We start from the raw sequence: 22,695 nt of genomic DNA on the forward strand, positions 1-22,695 counted from the left end.
CAAGCATTGAGATAATTCTGTGAATATGCATGCTCACTATTTGTGTTTTCTGTTGTGTTTAATCATCTTTCTTTGAAGAGATTTGTGGATGAATGAGAAACCCGAATTCTAAAACCCTAAAAGGTCAGTGATTTTATGTTAGAATTTGAGATTTTTCCACTGAGGCAAATGAATTCCTCTGGGAAATCTTTCAGAAAGACAAACCCCTTTGCTGATTCCACTGCTGAGGGAAATCCCCGGGAAGCAGACTAAGTGTGTGCCACTGGGTACCAAGCAGCAGCTAATCTACTCACCCAGGTGGACTTCCCCCGGGGTGGGGACTCTTTCACCAAAGTTGTCAGTGCCCTTGCAGCTTTAATACAGGCCTATGGGGGCAGACTTGCTGTGTCTGTGTGGAAAGTTTGATCTTCCTCTCTGTGGGGCCACCAAGTTAGACTTTTTGAAATGACTTTCTGGTTTTTTGAAAAATTTTAGAGATGACTTGACATCTTGTGAGCCTTGGAAAATCTCCTGGGGGCCCTCCTTTTGGCAAGGCCCATAATCTCCCCTGGGGGTGGAGGTAGGTGGAAGGTTGGGGTTACCCACAAGGCAAAGGTAAAAAGTGGCAGCATATATTCCCAGTGACTGACTGCAGACATGCTGAATCACATGGTGTTTAAAGACAAGATAAGAATTTAGTCCTGAGCTTAAGTTGCTCTGCTAGCAGTTCAGTGAGCCAGGGAATGTAAGAATGAAGCTGATCTCTGTTTCCATGCGATATTAGCAGATGCTAAAACACAATGCCCTGTGAGTTGGCCGTAAGCACTGGTAATGGGGTACTTCAAAAGAGTTAGGGTTTCTTGAGGTTAAGGGGACCCAAAGATTGATAGCAAGCAGGACAGAGGTAGAGATGTAGCAGCTTGGGTGACCAGCAGGAGGGAGGTAGACCTCTGCCCAGCTCCCTGGCCACACTTTGCAATCAGGTGCTCCCCGGGGGGCCGAGGGCAAGAACTTGGCTGTAATCATAGCTTTACCTATTTGTATCTCACAGCAGTCTCAGTCCTGTGGTTCTTCCTGCCGCCCCCTCCCGCCCCCCCACCCCCCGTAGCTATGGTCGGCTGCCTGAGAGCTGTCATTCAGGCTGAGTCTCCGAGGAGGAGAAAAATGATTTTTTTATACTTCAGTTCTATAATTTATGGGCAAAAGAGGACAAATGAAGCACCAAATGCGGGGTATAGTGTGCTTCTGCAACTTACATGAGGCACTTTTGAAAGCCCTTCAAATCCTTTACCTGACCAGATGCCAAAAAAGCAACACTCCCCTGCCCCCTTGTGCATAACGTCTAGTTTGGTGCTCTCATCCTCAGTACCAGTGGTGGGTACAGTACGATGTCTGTCAACATAGCAGTCACACAGCTGTCATTTCCCTCCTGCTCCAGCCTTCCTTACCAGCCAATATCATTCTATGCCTGGATTCTCTTAGTCATCACCAATAGTGAGAATGCTGTCCTTCGATTTGAAAGGGAATTAACTTGCATCAGCCTAATCTAAAGGACATTTAATTAAAACTACCCAGGAATGTGCCACTTCAATAGAGCAAAATCTTTTTTTTTTTTTTAGAGCCAAAATCTTTAGTTTTCAGTTCATTCTTAATTTTTAGCTATAAAAACTTCAGTAGTATCCTCTTAGAACTTTTGATATTTCTCTTATTTTCCCAGGCTCCCCTCAAATGAAGATCAAATGCTCGACTAATCTTGTTTCTGGAAGCCAAAGATCTTGAAAAACACTGAGCATTCTCATGGGTCTCCCCAGAATACTGAAAGAAGCAATGGAAGACCCCAGCTGGCTTGGGCTTAACCGTTGGTGGTTTTTAACATACAACTTCCCCTTAGGCATGTTAACACAGGAAGCCCTTCATAGCTTGAGAAAACAGCAAATGTTCCAGTGAAAAATCGGAAGGGGAAGAGAAGGGTGGGAGTCTTGAACATGGTCAGGCTCTGCTATGAGTGTCAGAAGCACTGAAGTACAATCTGAGCCTGGCCACAGACTACCTGATGACCATGACCTCAGTTTCTTCTCTCAAAAGAAGAAACTGTACCCACCTTAAAGGCATAGAGGAAAAAAAAATTAACCACTGCAGTGAAAATAAGCCACCTAAAATAGATCTGAACTCAACTTAGAGCTCTGTTTATGAAGGGGTGGGAGGACACTGGTGAATAAGGACTGGACTTTTGGCTGTTGCTTTGATCTCTCCCTAGTACAGCAGGAAACCAAGGACTGCACCAGCCTGCACTGCACTCTGCTATTGTTCAGAAGTGAAAGTCTATTTTTCTTAGCTTGGAAAGCAGCCCTTTCTTTCCCACCCTGTCCCACACACATGCAGCCTCACCCATAGCTGCGGGCGGGGATGAGAACCGTAAGCATCAATCAATTCATTGATAAGATTTTCATGGCTACCATCTTGGGGTCTTTATGAATGTTATTTAACTTTATTTACTCTACTCACCACCTTCACCATTACCCTCATTCCAGACCCCTGGTCAGGTGAGGAAAGCGAGGTACAGAAGTTGGCCAGGCACCAAGAGAGTGAGTTAGGAACAGAGAGGAAATAAGACTCAATAGCCTTCCCTTTAGACTAGAGACACTTCCTCTTCCTTGAGGTTTCCTAATTGGCTTCCTCTAATTCCTGTTCTCTTACCACAAAATTAAGTCATCTCTGACGCTCAGAAAGAGCCAGGCTCTCTTGGGGTAATGGGGGAGAGAACAAATGAATGAGATTTCTGATGTTATAAACAATATTTTCAGTCACTAATTTAGGAACTAGTTCTTGAGAAGATAATTATTGATGGGAAAGCAAGAGAGTGCTCCAATCTTATTTTCTCCTTGCTTTGAAATGACATGATGGACCTCAGCTGAGGTCCCCAAACTTCTCGCAGGGTACATTTCATCCACAGGAGTGAAACAAAGACAACTTTCAAAAGTCAACCAGACAACAGATCTAAAACATTTCCAAGATAAAAAATTCTGGAATACGTCTTACAGGTGTAAGACGCAAATTTCATTTCAGTTATCCCTGTGCCTTATACATAGTAGAAGCCTAATAAATATTCACTCATTTAAGACATTGGGGGTTTAAATGGTAATAATCAGAGAGAGTGGCATGGAGAAATTCTCATTATTTCCTGAGGATCAGCCAAAATATCACACACTAGAGACTGTTCTTGAGCCATTCAGCTCACACACAAATTACTGTGGAGCAAGAGGGGAATTCACTCAAAGGGGAAGTGGGAACTGGAGGTGAAAATCAGGAAGACATTTTCAGACAACTTCCCCAAAGTCATTCAACAAACATGTACTGAGCCTCTTCTATGGGTAAAAAGCTGGGCTGGCTGCTCTGGGACACGCAGAGATGAACCAGCTGGGGGCTGCATCAGTGGGGAAGATGAAACATGAATGAAAGCAACACTAGCAGGAGGCAGTTCATGATACATGAGGTCAAGTCTAATAGAGCACTGTAACCTTGGGCCATAGGGAATGTAAACTGCCTGGTGGAAGAAGTGTGTCTGAGCTCAGCTTAGGACAACAAGAACTCTAGCAGGCATGTTAGTTGTTGGGGCAGTGGGAGTGGCAAGAAAAGAAAAGCAGCAGAAGAAAAAAGAGCCTGTATTTAGGACCTGGCAATGGTCTAGCTTGACTTGGACTCACAAATGTTCTAGATTAAGATACAAATGCAGGGAGGAGGCCTTGATTGCCTAAGCTAAGGAACTTAGCTCTGGTTGGAAGGCAATAGGGAAACATCTAATGGTTTTGAGTTAGGGAAGCAGCAAGATTAGAATTGTGCTCTGGGACTATAAACCTGGTGGCAGTGTATATGATGAACTATACATGGGGATATCAATCAGGAGGCTATTGCTAATAGTCCAAGTGGAAGTTTCTGAAGTCCTGAACTGGGGTAGTCATCATGAGAACGGAAGGGAAAGAATATTTGCAAGGGATTTTTTAATTAGTCTCCACCCATTGTGAAAAGTAATATACTATTCAAAGCAGTGCTATTTGTAATAGGCAAAAACTAGGAACTATTTAAACAGCACAGTAATTTGTGGTGCATTCACAGCACAGAACACTGTATAATAACAAAAATGAATGAAATACAATTACATGCAACATTGTGGATGGACCTCACCTACGACTTAAAGGAAGAAGCCAGCCACAGATGAGCACGTCCTGAATGATTCCATTTATATAAAGTACAAAATCAGGCAAAACGAATCTCTACTATTAGAGGATTAGATAGTGGTTACCTTTGTGGGGGCAAGAAATGATGGAAACAGGCATCTAGGTTCTAGTAACAGGCATGATGAACAGACTGTGATAAAACTACAGTGTGATTCTTCCTCTCACACTCTTTCTTGCCTCTACTTGAAAACTGGCAGGTCCCATTAGTTCTCTGTTCCTTCGATAATATGCGGTGCTATGGTCATTTTAAGTAACAAATGCAGTCTCAATCCAGAAATGAGAATATCCAGTTCCAAAACCACAAAAATTCCAAACAGCACTACATCATTTCTAATCTATCATCTTAAGTTGATTTCAGATTAAAGCCTCTAGTGGAAAGCATGGTTGGCTTTTCCTCTGTAATCACTCTTGGCTCAAAATTGGCCCTAGCCAAGGTGGAGGGTGGGCGGTGGAGATCTAGGATGGGGAGGGTAGGTTAGAATGGGTGGCTTAATACTTTCTAGGCCTAGCAGATGTTTAAAGCTTGTGTTTCTGGTGAGTCTGGCAAAGAAGATGCTCTTCTCTGGGTCATATTCTAGGCCCTTCAGTGGTTCTCTGCTGAGCCCATACATATTTATATGTAGGTGGCCACTTGCAGCTCCTTCTTCAACCCTCTGAGCACCCAGAAGTTTCCTTCCAGCCCAAGACAACCCTAATTCCCTCCAACATCTGGCTCCCATCAGACCTCTCAAGGCAGAGTCCTCTCTGGTTCTCTTTCCTATGACCCTTGTCAACCCTTCTGTCATCTTCAATATTTGCAGGCAGACTCAGGCCCCATCCACAGAAGCTTCCGCGTTCTCAGACATCAGCACTCTGGGTCACCCCTACTTCAGGAGAATCTCCAAGTCGTCCTACTGAGGCATCTTTCTTGGGGTCCTGGGGTCAGAGGACACCCAAGGAACTCAGAGACTGGCAATGACTCTCTCCAAAGAAACCTCTTTTATCTTTTTCCCTTCTCTGACTCCTTTACATCTTTGGCCCAGCTAAGGGGCCAGAGGTTGTGAGGTACATTTTCCTTTATTCTTTTTGTAAAACCTGCCTGTGGGGTGTGTGCCTCACACTCACCTGGGAATCTTAGTATCTACCATATTTGTGCCTCGGTGGAGTATGGCACATATGTTGTAACACTTCCAGACTGTGTGGACAATGAAAAGAAGAAAGAAAAATCATCCATAATTCTAACACCCAGAGATACCTATTAACATTTTGGAATCAACAAGATGTTATTTCTTTTTTTTTTTTTTTTTTAAAGATTTTATTTATTTATTTGACAGACAGAGATCACAAGTAGGCAGAGAGGCAGGCAGAGAGAGAGGAGGAAGCAGGCTCTCCGCAGAGCAGACAGCCCGATGCGGGGCTCGATCCCAAGACTCTGGGATCATGACCTGAGCTGAAGGCAGAGGCTTTAACCCACTGAGCCACCCAGGCGGCCCCAAGATGTTATTTCTTTGAGATACTTTTCTCCAGGTGTTTCTTTCCTCCCATAGGTCAGTCCTTCCTGCCTGCCTGCCTCCCTCCCTCTCTCCCTTTCCCTATTTAAAAAATGGGATATTAGACATGCCATTTTGTAGATATTCTTTGATTTAATCCATGCCAACACACAAAGAATCATTTTAACTACTGTAACATATAAAATTATACCTACTTTTTCATTCCCTTGTTTTGAACATTTAGTTAGTTACAGTGTTATCAATAATACTATTATGAATATCTTCATGTACAAAGCCTTTTTAAAAAAGAACTTCTTTTGGAAATGTAGTCAAGAGTTGACTGCCCATGGGGCGCCTGGGTGGCTCAGTGGGTTAAGCCACTTCCTTCGGCTCAGGTCATGATCTCAGGGTCCTGGGATCGAGTCCCGCATCGGGCTCTCTGCTCCGCAGGGAGCCTGCTTCCCTCTCTCTCTCTCTGCCTGCCTCTCCATCTGCTTGTGATTTCGCTGTCAAATAAATAAATAAAATCTTTAAAAAAAAAAAAAGAGTTGACTGCCCACAACAGACACTTTGAAGGTAAACATCAACAGTTTGCTAACTGAATAAATATGCAAGTAAAGGGAAAGAATAAGAAAAAATAACAAAGTAAGGCAGGAAGTCACTCTTTTGGGGTGAAGATGAGTGGTTTCCAAAATGGCTGACTTTGAGTGTCTGCAGGCCACCCAGGTAGGAATGCTTAACTGGAAAGAAACCAGGGGGTAGAGATGGTGCCTTCCCTTGAGACACCTGTCTACTAAACTAACCCTAGCAAGACATGGTTTTATTGGGCCACAAGCCCAAAGGTGTTTGCAGTTAGATGGGAAAAGAGCCAGTGGAAAGGAATTGACTGAAGAGAACAAGGTCTCAAGTCACTAAGAAGGGACAGAATGGAGGCAAGTAGAAAAATGGGTCATATTCTAGGCCCTTCAGTGGTTCTCTGCTGAGCCCATACATATTTATATGTAGGTGGCCACTTGCAGCTCCTTCTTCAACCCTCTGAGAAGCCAGAAGTTCCCTTCCAGCCCAAGACAACCCTAATTCCCTCCAACATCTGGCTCCCATCAGACCTCTCAAGGCAGAGTCCTCTCTGGTTCTCTTTCCTATGACCCTTGTCAACCCTTCTGTCATCTTCAATATTTGAAGAAAAGGGAGAAAATATTCAGTATTTGAAGAAAAGGGAGAAAAGGTCAGGATAGGAAAGTTATTGGAAAGGGCAAAAATTGCTGAAAAGGCTCATGACAGGTAGCTTGCAGATCCTAGTTAAGTCATTGCTGACAGTGAGAATGGTGAGGTGATGATGCAGGACTTAAACTCACAAGTGTTGTTGTATTAATGTAAGCTTGAGCTCATTTGCCACTACTCAAAATACTATTCAAGACATGGTATGCAGCATTGTATCCCTAGGTACACCAGATCCAACTCAGAATCTGCATTTTCAACAAGATCCCGGATGATTCTATGCCCATTAAAGACTGAAAAGTACTGCTATAGTCCATCTTCCCCACTGAACAGAAAAGGAAATGGAAGTTCCAAGAGATAAACTATTTTTTAAGTTAAGATTGCAAAAGCTAAGAGAGCTCCTTCAGGAAATGAATGGGAATTCAATGAAAGATGAAAACCAGAATCTTTGAATGGGAGTGAAGTTCTAGCTATATAATTACTAGCAATACTGTTGTGTGGGAATGAAGTAGAATGGTTTGGAGCTATCCAAAATGATGTTTCTCAAAGGCAGTGCAGGAGGTGAAAGGAATGAAAGAATCCATGGTGCTACTGAAACCATCTCTAAGATAAATGCTTTAAGAGTTGGATGGGGGTGGGCGGTGCCTGAGTGGCTCAGTCCGTGAAGCATCTGACTCTTGATTTCAGCTCAGCCCATGATCTCAGGGTTGTGAGATTGAGTCCCTCATCGGGCTCCATGCTCGGTGCAGACAGAGTCTGCTTGAGGTCTTCTCCCTCTGCCCCTCCCCCGCTCTCTCTCTCTCTCTCTAAAATAAGTAAATAAAAAAAATAAATCTTAAAAAAGAGAGAGAGAGAGAGAGAGCGAGCGAGGGTGGGATGGGGAAGAAGGCAAGCAAACCCAGATGGGGAATGACAACTGAGGCCTTTAAAATAAGAAGGGATGGATCTCAGAACACACCAATGAGCTGGTTATTGGGATGAAGGAGTGGGGCGGATAACAAGTTGTGGTCCAAATGAAGAACTCGAAAGTTTGAAATTCTGAAGCTGGAACACTTTTAAGTAATTTAAAAGGCTCAAGTTGGCCATCTCACAGGGGGCCAAAATGACCTAAAGGTTAAGAAACGAGACCAAAACATGGGTGGTGTTGGAATATCTGGGCCTAACGGCAGTGGGTGGGAATAAAAAAATCTACTGACACAAAGCACAGGCTGTTCGACTCTGATTTCCTCACATAAACTTCCCTTGGTGTGTCAGTACAAAAAGAGCTATGTGATTTGCTTTAAAAGATAAAAAGCTCTTTATCTGTGTAAAGCAGTGATCCTTCATGATACTCTCTTCAAAAACTTGGTATGACTCGAGTTTCTTTAGTACTTAGACATTAGAGGGTCTAACTTGGAAAAGACCTATTTCTTCAAAGATCTGACCATGCCTGCGAAAACTAGACTAAATGCCAAAGGACATGACCCTTCATTTGAGCCAATAGATATTATCAGCGTGACAGCTTCCTGGAACACGAATTTCCTCCTGAACTCAAGGAAGCCTTGAGGACTTTGAGTACACACCTCTGCAAGTAGTATTTTATGGTAGACAACAAGGCCCTAGCTTAATTCAGCCACCCCTCTTTAGGAATTCACATTATTATGATTAGAGTTCATGAGGATGAAGTGGTAGAAGACTATACAAACAAAGAAGTTTTCATTTTCTCTCAGGTGAAAAAAAAGTTACAAGAGTTTATAGAGAATGATCCTTTAAAAATTATATATATGTAATAGGCATATATATATATGTATATATGTGTAAAAACTTAGTAGCAATAGATAGCTCAGCTTTGGAGCAGAGAATAGAAAAAAATGCAGCTTTGGCTTCTAAGACAAGGTCACTAAAGAAAGGAAGAAACTATAAGAATATTTTATTTTTAATGACTTAGTGATAGGGGCATCTGGCTGGCTCAGTTGGTAAAGCACGCGTCTTGATCTTGGGGTTAAAAAAAAACAACTTGGTAATATAGTACATCTTACCTTTGGGAAGACCCGCCATAACCACTTTCAAAGGAACCTATTTCATGGAGGTGTGGAGGCCCATTCTCTTCTCCCAGGCTGGGACACTGCCCTGCCTGAAATGGCCAAATGAACAGTAGAATTGTCAGGGAATTCCATTGGCACTTGTTAGGGCACTGGCATTCTCTGTTCTAATGTAGTCATAGAAAGCAAAATAAATCTGTTTTAATAATTTATTTTAAGTATTTTGATGTGAACTAAACTTGATACCAAGTAATGTTCTGGTCCAGCTGAGAGTGAAAGGGCAATCTGAACTGGTCTCTTTAAAAATGAATTTGTCTCTACCATTAGAAATGACAGTCTCTAGCAGTGATTTCTCAAGTATTTGGTCTTGTGGGCTGGATTTTAATTAACACCAAAGAGAAGATGGGTAATTATTTTTATTTATTTATTTATTTTACAGATTTTATTTATTTGACAGAGAAAGAGAGAGCGAGCACAAGTAGGCAGAGCGGCAGGCAGAGGGAGAGGGTGAAACAGGCTCCCCACCAAGCAGGGAGCCCGATACAGAGGCTCAATCCCAGGACTGACCTGAGCTGAAGGCAGATGCTTAACCAACTGAGCCACCCAGGCGCCCAAGGGATAATTATTTTAATGTGGTTGAAATTTATGTCACATTTATTGTCAGAAACTACCAAAAACCCTTCATATGACAGCTGCTATTTACAACACGTCATGGTTACCTTAATAATCCATTTGATAAGAATGTACTGTGAGCAATCTAGTGGCAACACAAACTATTTTTAGCTGCCATCAGTGACTAGATAATTGTCTTCCTGTTTATTTTAATTCCCAGTTGAATGCAAGTGGTGTATGTGGTGTATGTGGAAGGACTGAGTGGAATACTGCCAACAAAAAACAAACCTCAGAACAGAGAGCTTTAGGGAATTATGAAACACCATGAAATAGACATGTTAAGAGAAATTAAAGATTATTTCTCAAGATTTATGGCATTTACTCATTGGTATTCTCTTTATTTTATTTTTTTTAAGTGTGGGACATAGAATTTTATTTTATTTTTTGTTTTTAATTATTTTTATTAACACATAATGTATTATTAGCCCCAGGGGTACAGGTCCGTGAATCGTCAGGTTTACACATTTCACAGCACTCCCCAGAGCACATACTCTTCCCAATGTCCATAACCTAACCTCCCTCTCCCTATCCCCCCTCCCCCACCAACCCTCTGTTTTGTGAGATTGAGAGTCTCATATGGTTTGTCTCCCTGCAGATCCCATCTTGTTTCATTTTTTCCTTCCCTACCCCCAAATCCCCCGCCCTGCCCCTGAAATTCCTCATATCAGGGAGATCATACAATACTTGTCTTTCTCTGATTGACTTATTTCACTCAGCATAATACCCCCTAGTTCCATCCATGTCATTGCAAATGGCAAGATTTCATTTTTGATAGCTACATAGTATTCCATTGTGCGCACACCCGTGTGTATGTATATATACATATATATACACTATATATATATATACACACACACACCACAACTTTATCCAGTCATCTGTCGATGGACATCTAAGTTCTTTCCATAGTTTGGCTATTGTGGACATTGCTGCTATACACATTTGGGTGCACATGCCCCTTCAGATCCCTACATTTGTATCTTTAGGGTAAATACCCAATAGTGCAACTGCTGGGTCATAGGGTAGCTCTATTTTCAACTTTTTGAGGAACCTCCATGCTGCCTTCCAGAGTGGCTGCACCAGCTTTCTCTTGTATTTTTTCATCTCACTGTTTTCTATAGCTTTCTCTAGGCAGATCTCTAAATGGAAGTCCCTTTGCTTATACTGAGAGTTCGATCTGCTTATGTCCCAGCCTTAAAGAATACCTAAATCTAAATATCACCATTTCATCTCAGTGGTCTATATTCCTATATTCCCAGTCATTCCCACAAGGGTGCCTTTAGATGTTTTTCACTCTAGGAATTCCAGATTACTGAATGATGGCTGAAATACCAGATCTGAACTCCATTTAGCTTTGCCCTCAATTACCCTGATCATATTAATTTTTAGCCAATGAATGTAAGACTCACCATGACGGACCAGAATTCAGGTGCCCATATAACACACTCTTCCTTTCCATTCCTGCTTTAGAATGTAAGTATTAGCGAAAAAAGAAATCTAACATGAACATATATGATGCATTTTATGGTGCATCAGGGCCATTTTAAAAAAAGTGACAAACCTGTTAAAGGACCAAAAAGCAGGGGCACCTGGGTGGCTCAGTGGGTTAAAGCCTCCGCCTTCAGCTCAGGTCCTGATTCCAGGATCCTGAGATCAAGCCCTGCATCAGGCTCTCTGCTCAGCAGGGAGCCTGCTTCCCTTCCTCTCTCTCTGCCTGCCTCTCTGCCTATTTATGATCTCTCTCTGTCAAATAAATAAATAAAATCTTAAAAAAAAAAAAAAAAAGGACCAAAGAGCAAGCCATTCTACTGAAGTGCAAACCTGAAGACAAAAATTAATTTAACGTGAAGAACAAGACACCAGAGGTGAGGTAGTGCCAACGTAAGTCCTGAATCATTAACTCAGGCTTCCCATTTGAGATCTTCTCATTCTGGGGTCTACAGAATAGTAGTAAGGAAAAGAGACTGTAAATTCAGGAGCATGTCAGGGGGAAGCACAAAGCACTCAGAAGCAGTTATCAGTGGCAGAGTCAATGCCCTTTCAATGCCTTCATTTGTTCATAGCTGACTTAAATGATATCAATCCAGAGCACAACTTTCTTCTTCTTTTCCTTTTTTTTTTTTTTTGAGAGCACAACTTTCAAAAGAATTCCTCTTCCCATTGTCTCGGACCTTGCTTGACATGTAGCTTTTTCTTTTCCACGCAGGTGATCAGAACACAAAAGGGCAGCCCAAGTGTTTGGTACCAGCTGCCTTCCTTCCGTCAGATCTCTGCATTCGCCAGGGTCCTGTGTCAGTGTGATTTACCCTGAACAGTCCTAGAATTGCCCTACTCAAAAAACAAAGAACAGATGTACCTCAATTCCGGTCAACCAGAAATTAGGACTTTATTATTATTTTTTTTTAAATCTTTATTCTTTAGTTATCTCTACACCTAATGTGGGGCTTGAATTCACGACCCCAAGATCAAGAGTCCCATCTTTTGACTGAGCCAGCCAGGAGCCCCAGGGTTTGTTTGTTTGTGTGTATGTATGTATTTAAGATTTATGTATTTGAGAGAGAGAGAGAGAGAGAGCGCGCGAGAGAGCACAAGGGGGAAGGGCAGAGGAAGAGGGAGAGAGATCTCAAGCAGCCCCTTATTGAACAGGGCTCCATCTCAGGATCTCAGGATCTCGATCTGAGCCGAAACCAAGAGGCTCAACCAACTGTCCTTCCCAGAGTTTTATTGAACAGTATTAAAGCGTTAAAAAATAATGTAATTTCCTTACCCAATTTTCTACACCAATGAGCCATTTTACAGATGTGGACCCTTTAAAGAGGTACTCCCTTGTTTCTTTGCTCTCAATCTGCCCCCTTTCTTTCTTTCTTTTTTTTTTCTTTTTTAAAGATTTTATTTATTTATTTGACAGAGAGAGAGAGAGAGATCACAAGTAGGCAGAGAGGCAGTCAGAGAGAGAGGAGGAAACAGGCTCCCAGCTGAGCAGAGAGCCCGATGTGGGCCTCGATCCCAGGACCCTGGGACCATGACCTGAGCTGAAGGCAGAGGCTTTAACCCACTGAGCCACCCAGGTGCCCTGCCCCCTTTCTTTTATGTGGCTAACAGACTTCCTGAATCTAAATACTGGGTACTCTACCATTCAGTCTGTCTGAGTTTTTATGAACTACTCTAGCCTAAATCAGTGTGAAGAAGAATGAGTATTTGGGTGGGAATCAGGGAAGGTGGGTTATGGTTGAAACCTAACTAGCTGTGGGTCCCCTCCCCTAACTAGCCCTTCCATCTTTCTGGGTCTGTCCTTCCTCTATAAAATGCTACCGATGGATTTTATGGTCTTCAAGGATCACTCCTACTCTTAACATTCCAGGATTCCTTTTGTATCCTCCCCCATTCTCCACATGCTCCTTATAAGGGCTTTGCATTAGTCTTCTAGAAAAGTTTAGTTAACAAATGCGTTCTTCTTTTCAAAAATTTTTCCTAAAACTAGGATAGTTCGTTTAGAAAAAGGTTAATTCTCTGAAAGCACAGCTTTCTAAGTATGTAGTTTGTGAAATGTAGAAGATAACCAGATTGGATTAAGAGAATTTTCCGACCCTTAGCATCTTCAGTATTATCAATTTATTAAGCACTTCCCTGGAGAGCTATTTTGTCTAGGTGTGCAGCAGTGTAGGATCCAGTAAATGGATAAGGAGATGAAACATCCCCTCCTGGGTTTTTCCTGGATAGTCTCTCTCTGCATACTACATGCCCTACTTAACAATTGTGTATATGGCTTTATGTAAATGAGGTAATTTACTTGTTTATTTCATGTAAATAATTCTTTTTAAAAAAGATTCATCTATTAGGGCACCTGGGTGACTTAGCCAGTTAACTGTCTGCCTGCCTTCGGCTCAGGTCATTGTTCCCAGGGTCCTGGGATTTAGCCCCACATCAGACTCCCTGCTCAGGGAGGAGTCTTCTTCTCCCTCTCCCTCTGCTGCTTTCCCTGCTTCTCCTCTGTCTCTCTCTCTCTCTCAAACAAAATCTTAAGAAAAAATTTATCTATTTATAGAGCTCTAAAGAGACAGAGCATGTGCAAGCAAATAGGAAGGAGAGGCAGAATCTTCAAGCAGACTCCCTGCTGAGTGAGGAGTCAGACATAAGGCTCAATCCCATGACCCAGGAGATCATGACCTGAACCCAAACCAAGAGCCAGAAGCTCAACTGACTGAGCCACCCAGGCCTCCCTAGATAATTATCTTTTTAATGTTAACATTTTTTGACATATTGATGTAAATGCATCCACTTTAAGTATTTAGTGTGATAAATTTTGACTAATATACACATACACCTAAGTTAGCATCATCTAGATAAATATATAGAACTTTCTATCACCCTCCAGAAAGTTCCAGCCCGTGCCTCAGAAAACTACTATTGTGATTTTTATCACCACAGATTGGTTTGGCCTATTCCTGAATATTAAACCATACAGTAAGTATGTATGACTGAGTAAAGAACATAAAGTATTGGGACATGAATATTTCCAGTTAAAATCAAGGTTCAGTGAGGTGTAAGCTTGCTGGCAAGTAGGTAAAACAGAGGCAAATATGAAAAGTTATGACTTGTTAAACTAAGTCAAACTTGATTAAATGAAAAAAAAATCTGCATCCTTTAAAGAAGTCTCATATGCTGAGCAATAGAGTTAATAGTGTTCACAAAACATTGAACTAATCTGAAAAAGGCATTATAGAATGAAGAGCAAATGGCCAGAGGCTAAAGAGAATGAATTGCTCCTTTTCCTCCAACCCAAATCATTGGGTGGTAAGTAAAAGTTGCCAATAAGCTTCTGATATCTTGGCCAGTTTATCACAGAGGACATTAAGTGATTCATTGTGAGTAGGAGAAAATCTGTACAGGATGAGATAATATCAGAAATGGGAGAAGGGGTTTAGAAACAACATGAGCAGCCTAGGCCTCGATGCATCGATTCTGCTGTTGGGGGACGTGGAACGTGAGGTGAGGAGTAGCAAAATGGATATGGGAAGCACTTGTTGCCCAGGTTAAGTGGGGTAGCTGGCCCACCAGAATGTAGGCTTCATTCTGCCTTGAGTTCCCTAAGTATGGATTCAGTCTCCAAAAACAAATGCAACTGGTTATGAAAAGATATTATGTTTTATTTAATCCAAAAAAGGTCAATTTGTTGACATGCAAACCAATGGGACCAAACAGGACAAAGTGGCTCCTGCCACTGTGCATGCAGGAGCACTGCTCTGAACAAGCATCGACCGAAGAGCTCTGATGCCAACCAGAGGGCACCCACACACTAGTTCAGCATGGGGTAGAGTCTTTACGTCTTACGGTGAAGGCACAGCCATTTGGTTGGCACTTCATAGGAGTATCTTTCCACCATGTCTTCATCATATGGTATGTGCCATGAGTCTCCAGTTGTCTGCACCACTGTGTTGTAACTGGGGATATGCTGTTGAATTTAAAAGGGAACCAAACATTGAGAACAACACTGAGGGGTTACCTGGCCATTTCCCTTTCTTTTCTGACAACTTCTCGTTTGCTTCAGGATTATTCTCTCTTACTTAACAAGAGCAACTAGCTCTATGAAGATGAACCCTAGTATTAGGGGTTCCTTTTTTGGGGGTGAGTTCATTTTTGAGGTTAAAGATTCTCTGTAGGAGTATTATTACATTTATAGGCGATAGTATCCCTTTACTTGCCTTTATCAGTTTTCCATGTGAGAGAAAAATTTCATATACGCAAACGTAGAGAAATGGTATGATGAACTCCCAGGTACCACCCAGCTTCAACCATTATCAACACATGGCTAAATTTATTTCATCCTACCACCCCCGAAGATTACTATGAAGCAAATCTCAGATATTGTATCACTTCTTCTGTAATAGTCAATATGTACCTTTAAGAGATAAGATCCATTTTATAAATATAAATTCAATACTATTATTACACTTAAGAGTTAATTCCTTTCCATCAGATATCTACTAGTCACATTTCCCCAAGTATTACATGTGCATACATATATTTTACAGTTGATTTTTTTGAACAACAGTTGAAATTAGGTTATTACTAAATTATCTCTTAATTTTAAAGATTTTTTTATTTTATTTATTTGTCATAGAGAGAGAAACGAGAGCAAGCACAGGCAGACAGAGTGGCAGGCAGAGGCAGAGGGAGAAGCAGGCTCCCTGCCAAGCAAGGAGCCCGATGTGGGACTCGATCCCAGGACGCTGGGATCATGACCTGAGCCGAAGGCAGCTGCTTAACCAACTGAGCCACCCAGGTGTCCCAATTATCTCTTAATTTTAAATAGAGCTTTACTTTTCATCTCTATTCTTGTAATTTTTTGTTGTTGAGAAAACCAAGCCAGTCATCCTGTATCATTTCCTATAGTCTTGATTATTTGTATAGATCTTTTGTTTTGTATGTTTTTTGACCACTGGACCACATTTATCATTCACTAGTGTATTTTTCTATAATAACTTGCCTTTGGATTTTCTCCCTTCACTTTCACCCAGAGACATTCCTTAAATTTGCAGGAATCTAAACTAGAATCAAAGGAGAACTCAGCTGAGACTATGCTGCAGAAGTGGATTAACAGGAAAAAGGAGTTTCTTAGCAGAAATATGATGAAGCATAAAGGATAAGGAAGGTTCAGCTACTACAAGTATCAGGAAAATAAAAAACATGTATGAAAATAAAAAACAAGTTATAATCAGTGACATAATTGAAGTCACAACTGATGACATTGCAGATGTTTTCACTATGTCAATTAATGTGGGGCTGATCTATGAAAACTTTTGCCCTGGCAAACTTTCTGTTTCCAGGAACTGGCTAATTCCAAGTACCAACCTAAAGCTGAGAAAAACCAAGCAATTAAAACCTCCAATGAGTCACAACATTCTTTGACTATACCAGCCTTTGTTGACATTATATGGAGAACAGATAACAAACCTGAAAGGTTATTTTTGATCTTGTAAGCCCATTAACAATTGCTAGCTGATGTCCCTGCTGCCACTTGAAGAAGAGACGCTGGGTCTTGGCATCACGCAGACAGGCCTTGTGGTCCCGCATCAGATCTTTTGTGATGAACTTGCAGTGGTTCCCCGAGTGTAGTGTGGCATACAGAAGGAACGGATCATCCTCTGAGCTGAGCCAGGCAGGAAAAAGAAGACAATCAAGCACAGCCCCAGGGAGGCAGACGATACCATTCTTAACCATGATTCTTACTTCTTATCCTGCTTTCCTCAGAGGTGCTCTGCATTCTTTTTTTTTTTTTTTTTTTAGACATTATTTAGTTATTTATATGAGAGACAGAGAGTGAGTGCACAAGCTGGATGGGGGCAGAGGGAGAGGGACAAGCAAACTCCCTGATGAGCAAGAAATACCCCTTACCCCTGCAAAGGAGGAGCCCAGGACCCTGGGATCATGATCTGAGCTGAAGGCAGATGCTTAACCCATTGAGCCACCCAGGTATCCCAGTGCTCTTAGTCTTAAGTGACATAATCCCAGTGATGCTTATAAACCAACCACCTCCAAGTCTTTTGTTAGTAGAAAGCACTATCTAGAACAAAAAATGGAAAGCTAAGGGGAAGGGAATGCAAATGCTCAATTTGGCTCGATTGGGAAATTCTAACAATAATTATCTCTTCACATTCCAAACTTTGTTCTCTGGATGCCCTGGGTATTGTGCCCATTTGCACCAGAGAGCACGCCCTTACTTCCTTTCCCTTTCCTCACTCAAATGCAAAAAATGTTCATAATATTAGTAGGACAGGATGACACTTCCCTGCAGCAAAGCTACCAAAAATAATGGGCTGCCTTAAAGCTAAAACTGGTATCTCATAGCAGCTTCTGGGAAGTCACCCAGATCCACACCCGAAGGCATCTCCTACTTTGAGAACAGACTGTGACTCACTCTCCAACAGACCCTCAAGCTCAGCACTTCGCACTGGAGGAGGTGTGCTGTGAGAACAGCAGGGGTTGCCTTGGCTCAGGAGACTCGGACTGCAGCATGGGCTAGGTCTTATGCCTTGATCCAAATGACCCAAAGTGGGACCATTTGATGTTTATTTTATAACAAACTTTTTCAAATGAAACGATAAATGACTGGAATCTATCTGCTTTAAAAATCTCTAGGAAAAAGAGAGAGGAAGAGAAAAAAAAATGCAAGGGGTTATATGGGACGAGATGAGAAAAATGATGGTAATCACTGGAGCTGGGTAACAGTTACATGGGGATTCACTCTGCTGTTCTCTGGAGTATATGTCTAAAAAGACTTCTTTGGCATGTTAGTGGAAAACAGAATTAAGGTTAAAAACTTAGATATTCAAATCCAAACCACAGAAAGTCACTTGAAAGGACATAATAAATACAAGTCCCAAGCCAGGCATGGGACCAATTTCCATCAAGCTCTTTGGTTTTACCACTGCATTTATCCAATTCCTCCATCTAAGAAAAAGAATAGTGATGATAACAGCACTACAAATATGATTCATGTACTTGGTGCCCTGCCACAGTTTTATATATATTATTTACAGGTATCCTCTCATTTAATCTTCACAATAACCCTGTAGGGGTTACATATGGGGAAGAGCCAGAGATGGGAAATACGTTCCCGGATGGGAGGTGGCAGGGCCATGCTCTGAAACTGGGCAGACCAATTAAAGCCTGTGTTCCTCATGTCTACCCACTGTTGCCTAAAGCGAGGGTGTGAAGGACGTTATTGTTGTCTTCTGCTCTTGGGAGACAGAGAAGCAACCCTTTCCCGGAGTATGGAAAAGGGCTTACCTAAAGATAAAAGGGATTGGTTTGGGATCTGAATGAGGGCTTAGCCTCCTGCTCCATGTACTGGGAGCCATTTTACCCTTTTAGGAACAAAGAACTTGGGGAATACTGACAAATCCTGAAGCTATCACATTCAGTATAATGAAACCTAGATCAGCTGAGGGACACACATTATCCATGCAAGGTTAGAAATAAACTTTTGTCACCACATATATCAGATGTAAAACTATGTGCATTTTATTTTTTTTTTAAAGATTTTATTTATTTATTTATTTGACACAGAGAGAGAGAGAGATCATAAGTAGGCAGAGGGCAGGCAGAGAGAGAGGAGGAAGCAGGCTCCCGGCTGAGCAGAGAGCCAGATGCGGGGCTCGATCCCAGGACCCTGGGATCATGACCTGAGCCGAAGGCAGAGGCTTTAACCCACTGAGCCACCCAGGCGCCCCAAAACTATGTGCATTTAAAACTTTACATGTACTGTTGAGGATCTGTGCCCCTCCAGAGCTGATGCTTTCTTCTTTATGGACACTGTACCATTTTGTCACTGACCTTATTTAGCATGTTCCTTTGGCTTCCTGAGACACTCACTCACGGCAGCATTACCTCTATAGTTAGAATAAAATTCACGTTCTCTGCTTGCCTGCCAGAGCCCACAAGGTCTTCTGTACTGTGGTCCCTGCCTTTTCCCTGACCTTGGAACCTACCACTTTTCTTCCCACTGCTACAGCTCATCTGCACTGGTCTGTTTGCTGTCTTCCAAAATGCCAAACACACTCCTGGCTCCCTGGCTTTTTGAACACCTGCCATTCCCTCGGCTTGGTATGTTCTTCCATCCACCCTCCTATTTTCTCAAGTGACTCCCTCTCTTTGTATCTGTCCTCTCCCAAAGGCTATTCCTGACCACCCCATCTACTACCCTCTGACCCACCCCCTACCTCATCCTTTCTTACGTATTTACTCTGCTATACTGTCTTCTTAACATTAACCACTGCCTGGAATTACATTATCTTTTTATTTGTTTACCTGTTTATGTTAAGTCCCAAGAAGGGGCAGGGACTTCGTGAACAACCGCTGTTTTCCAAGAACACTGAAGGTGCTCATTTATATAAAATATCTGTTGAATGATCTTTGTAGGACCTTATAGCATGCATTCTGTGTACTCCTCTTACTTCTGACTTTATCTTCCTCCTAGTTCTCCTTTATCCTGATTTCCTCATCTATTTAAATGTATCCTGCTGTAGGAAGTGTATTTTTGTAAGCTGCTCAAATCCTTTTTTGGATTCATACACATGTACTTTAAAAATGGCGAAAATAGGTAACTACCAAGCAGATGACTTGGGCCTAGGGTAATTCACCTAGTACCTTCAGTACTTACATGTTGTCGGCAAAGAAGCAGCTGGCTTGCTGCTGCACCTTCTTCATCTCATCCTTTCTCCACCTGGAGTGCTGTGTTAGCATGTGCTTTCGGCCCAGGACCAGCAGCTGCAGATTCTGCTTGGCTAGTTGGGAGACCACATCCAAGAGCTAGAAAACACAAAGACAGTCAAGGGAAGACTCTCAAAGTGGAGTAGATCCTCCAGCTGCTAGTCTCAATGGTAAAACACTCTTTTCTGGTAAGGGGTGAAAAAATGTTCCTTAAAATAATTTTCTATCTTTGTAAGCCTGAAGAAAAGGTTTCCTTATTACAAATAAATGTCTACCACCTGCCTACTAGTCAGGCTACATTTCAGTGGGTCTAGGGGGTATTTCTAAGCAGAGACAGGATGAATTGTTTTTCAAGTGCGTACGACAGAGTCCACTGGGATAGACAGAGGGAGATTCAAGGAGGATGCATTTTAGTCTCCACCCTGTTTCAACCAAAATATCTCAGCTTTTGTATATTTATATCATATTCTGCATAAGTTTCCACTTGAATAAAGGGTTCTCTCTCTCTCTTTTTTTATACAGTTTGTATATGCCTGGACTAGATTGTGTCTTTTCAGCCAACTTTTCTATGCCATGATTCTGGTGAGACTGCTATCTTTCACTGAAATCCTTTTTTTCCACTCAAAGATCAGTCAATTTCTATTCTCTAGCTCCTTTTCAGTGAATTTACTCCCATTTTCTCTACTTCCCACCCATCTTGTGTGCACATAATTGCCTCTCAAAAGTCTGGATTTTTAACAAATCTAGTAACTTGGTAAGCTTGCTTATATTCAATCTTTCATAAGAAGTCCATAGATTACTTTTATTTACAACTTACTAAACTAAGCTATAAATGGATATTACTAAGTAAAATAAAAGTTAATGAAAAATTAAGTTATTAATATTGTATCAGAAATACAGAAGTTCTTTATAACAGTTTCTAAGCCTATGAAATCAGGAATTGAAAGTCACTGAAGAAACCATTAATATTCTTGAGTCTTGGTTGGAAAAGGCACTGATTTTATTATTATTATTTTAAAAGAATTTTATTTATTTATTTGACAGAGAGATCTGTCTCTCTGTCAGGCAAAAGTAGAGGCAAAGGGAAAGGGAGAAGCAGGCTCCCCACTCAGCAGCAAGCCTGATGTGGGGCTCTATCCTCAGACTTGGGGAACATGACCTGAGCTGAAGGCAGACGATTAACCAACTAAGCCACCCAGGCATCTGTAAAAAGCACTGATTTTAATCCAGCTTCCCTTAACTCTTAACTTCTTCTCAAGCTTTTTAGGATATTATTTAAAATTCTTTAATCAATAAAACTTCATTCATTTATTTGGTCAGTTGTTAAACATTGCTTTAGCACAAATTAAATATTATATCTGTGTAGACTCTCTAACAGTCTAAGAATAAATTTAGTTAGGGTCAAATTTTTAATATTACTGTTTGATGCTTTGGATTTATATCATCTATCCTACTCCATTACTAATCTTATTATTTTAGGAAACTGTAGTTGTTTTTATTATCCCTAATTATTAGTTCTAGAATTAAGACAGAGTGGACACAACTTGCCCAATGAATGTGTGCTAATACTTAAGCAGAAAAATGTATCAAGACCAGTGTAAGGCCTCTAAAGTCAAAGCTTTATAACCAGTAATACAGAATTCCTTCCTTCAAAGGTAGGAATAGTGGCTTCTATGTTCATTCAACAGTTGTTTCCCAGGTCTCTCTACATATAAGGCACATGGTAGGTATCTTAGCTTACAAAATTTTGAAAGACCTGGTCCCTGGGGCACCTGTGTGGCTCAGTTGGGTAGGAGTCTGCCTTTGGTTCAGGTCACGATCCCGGGGGTCCTAGGAGGGAGCCCTACATCAGGCTCCCTGCTCAGCAGGAACTCTGGTTCCCCCTCTGTCTCTGCTCACCAGTCCCCTTGCTCTCTCTCTCTCTCTCTCACATAAATAAAATCTCAAAAAAAAAGACCTGGTCCCTGTCTTTAGCGAGCCTATTAAGGCTAGGAAAAAATATATGCCGAATCTACATTTGTTAGATGGTTAATAAATATTTTCTGCTTAGCTGACGAATATATTCAACATCTATTTTTATCTATCATAAAAGTTGCTCATTATCGAAACTTGAAAAATACAGACCAGAAGAAAGACAAAGCAGCAACCACTCATACCCTACCACCTGAAGACTGTTCACATGTATCTACCAGTGGAATAACCATACATTTTCATATAATCTTTAAGCCATCATCTAAAAAGTTAGGCTAGGGCGCCTGGGTAGCTGCCTTCAGCTCGGGTCATGATCCCAGGGTCCTGGGTTCAAGCCCCACATTGGGCTCCCTGCTCGGTGGGAACCCTGCTTCTCCCTCTCCCACTCCCCTGCTTGTCTGCTTGTGTTCCTTCTCTCGCTGTGTCTCTCTCTGTCAAATAAATAAATAATATTAAAAAAATTAAAAAATAAAGTTAGGCTAGTAATCAAAAGCAAACATCTATACTGTAAGGAAGTTTGGCTCTCTGATTCAAATACCTCAAAAGACATTCAGAGAGGTGCATCTCCTTCAGAATGCACACATAACATTCTTTCTTTTTTAAAAGATTTTATTTATTTGAGAGAGAGACAGCATGAGGAGGGGGAGGGGGAGAGGCAAAGAGTGAGAGAACATGGGAGCGACATGCAGACTCCTGCTGAGTGCGGAGGTAGATGCAGGGCTCCATCCTAGATCCTAGAACCCTGAGATCATGACCTGAGAGGAAGTCAGATGCTTAACTGCTTAGCTGAGTGAGCCACCCAGGCACCCCTATAATATTCCTTTCCTTTAGGATTATTTTCAGTGAGCCCAATTACAAAATGGCAACTTGATTCACTAAGAGGAATGACAATTACTTTTAAAATTTTCCATATGAATT

The 22,695-nt window shown here is 41.6% G+C and overlaps 2 protein-coding genes across 3 annotated transcripts in view; both read right to left on the bottom strand.

Moving 5' to 3' along the window:
* The window catches only part of PSMA6 (proteasome 20S subunit alpha 6), a 32,784-nt gene extending 23,758 nt beyond the window's left edge, over nt 1-9,026 (bottom strand). Inside the window, exon 1 of the mRNA XM_082737831.1 lies at nt 8,920-9,026. Within this exon, the coding sequence (XP_082593957.1) occupies nt 8,920-8,938 (19 nt within the window). The 5' untranslated portion in view covers nt 8,939-9,026. The remainder of the gene's footprint in view (nt 1-8,919) is intronic.
* A 5,694-nt stretch (nt 9,027-14,720) lies between these two features.
* PRORP (protein only RNase P catalytic subunit) overlaps nt 14,721-22,695 on the bottom strand; it is a 34,789-nt gene continuing 26,814 nt past the window's right edge. For both annotated transcript variants that reach the window (XM_082737837.1, XM_082737836.1), the window contains exons 3-5: nt 19,757-19,905; nt 16,549-16,744; nt 14,721-15,046 (exon numbers count right to left, since the gene is read on the bottom strand). In XM_082737837.1, coding sequence (XP_082593963.1) covers nt 14,915-15,046; nt 16,549-16,744; nt 19,757-19,839 — 411 coding nt within the window. In that variant the 5' untranslated portion in view covers nt 19,840-19,905 and the 3' untranslated portion in view covers nt 14,721-14,914. The remainder of the gene's footprint in view (nt 15,047-16,548; nt 16,745-19,756; nt 19,906-22,695) is intronic.

This window comes from Mustela nivalis (genome assembly GCF_964662115.1).
Source record: "Mustela nivalis genome assembly, chromosome: 6".
Lineage (NCBI taxonomy): Eukaryota > Metazoa > Chordata > Mammalia > Carnivora > Mustelidae > Mustela > Mustela nivalis.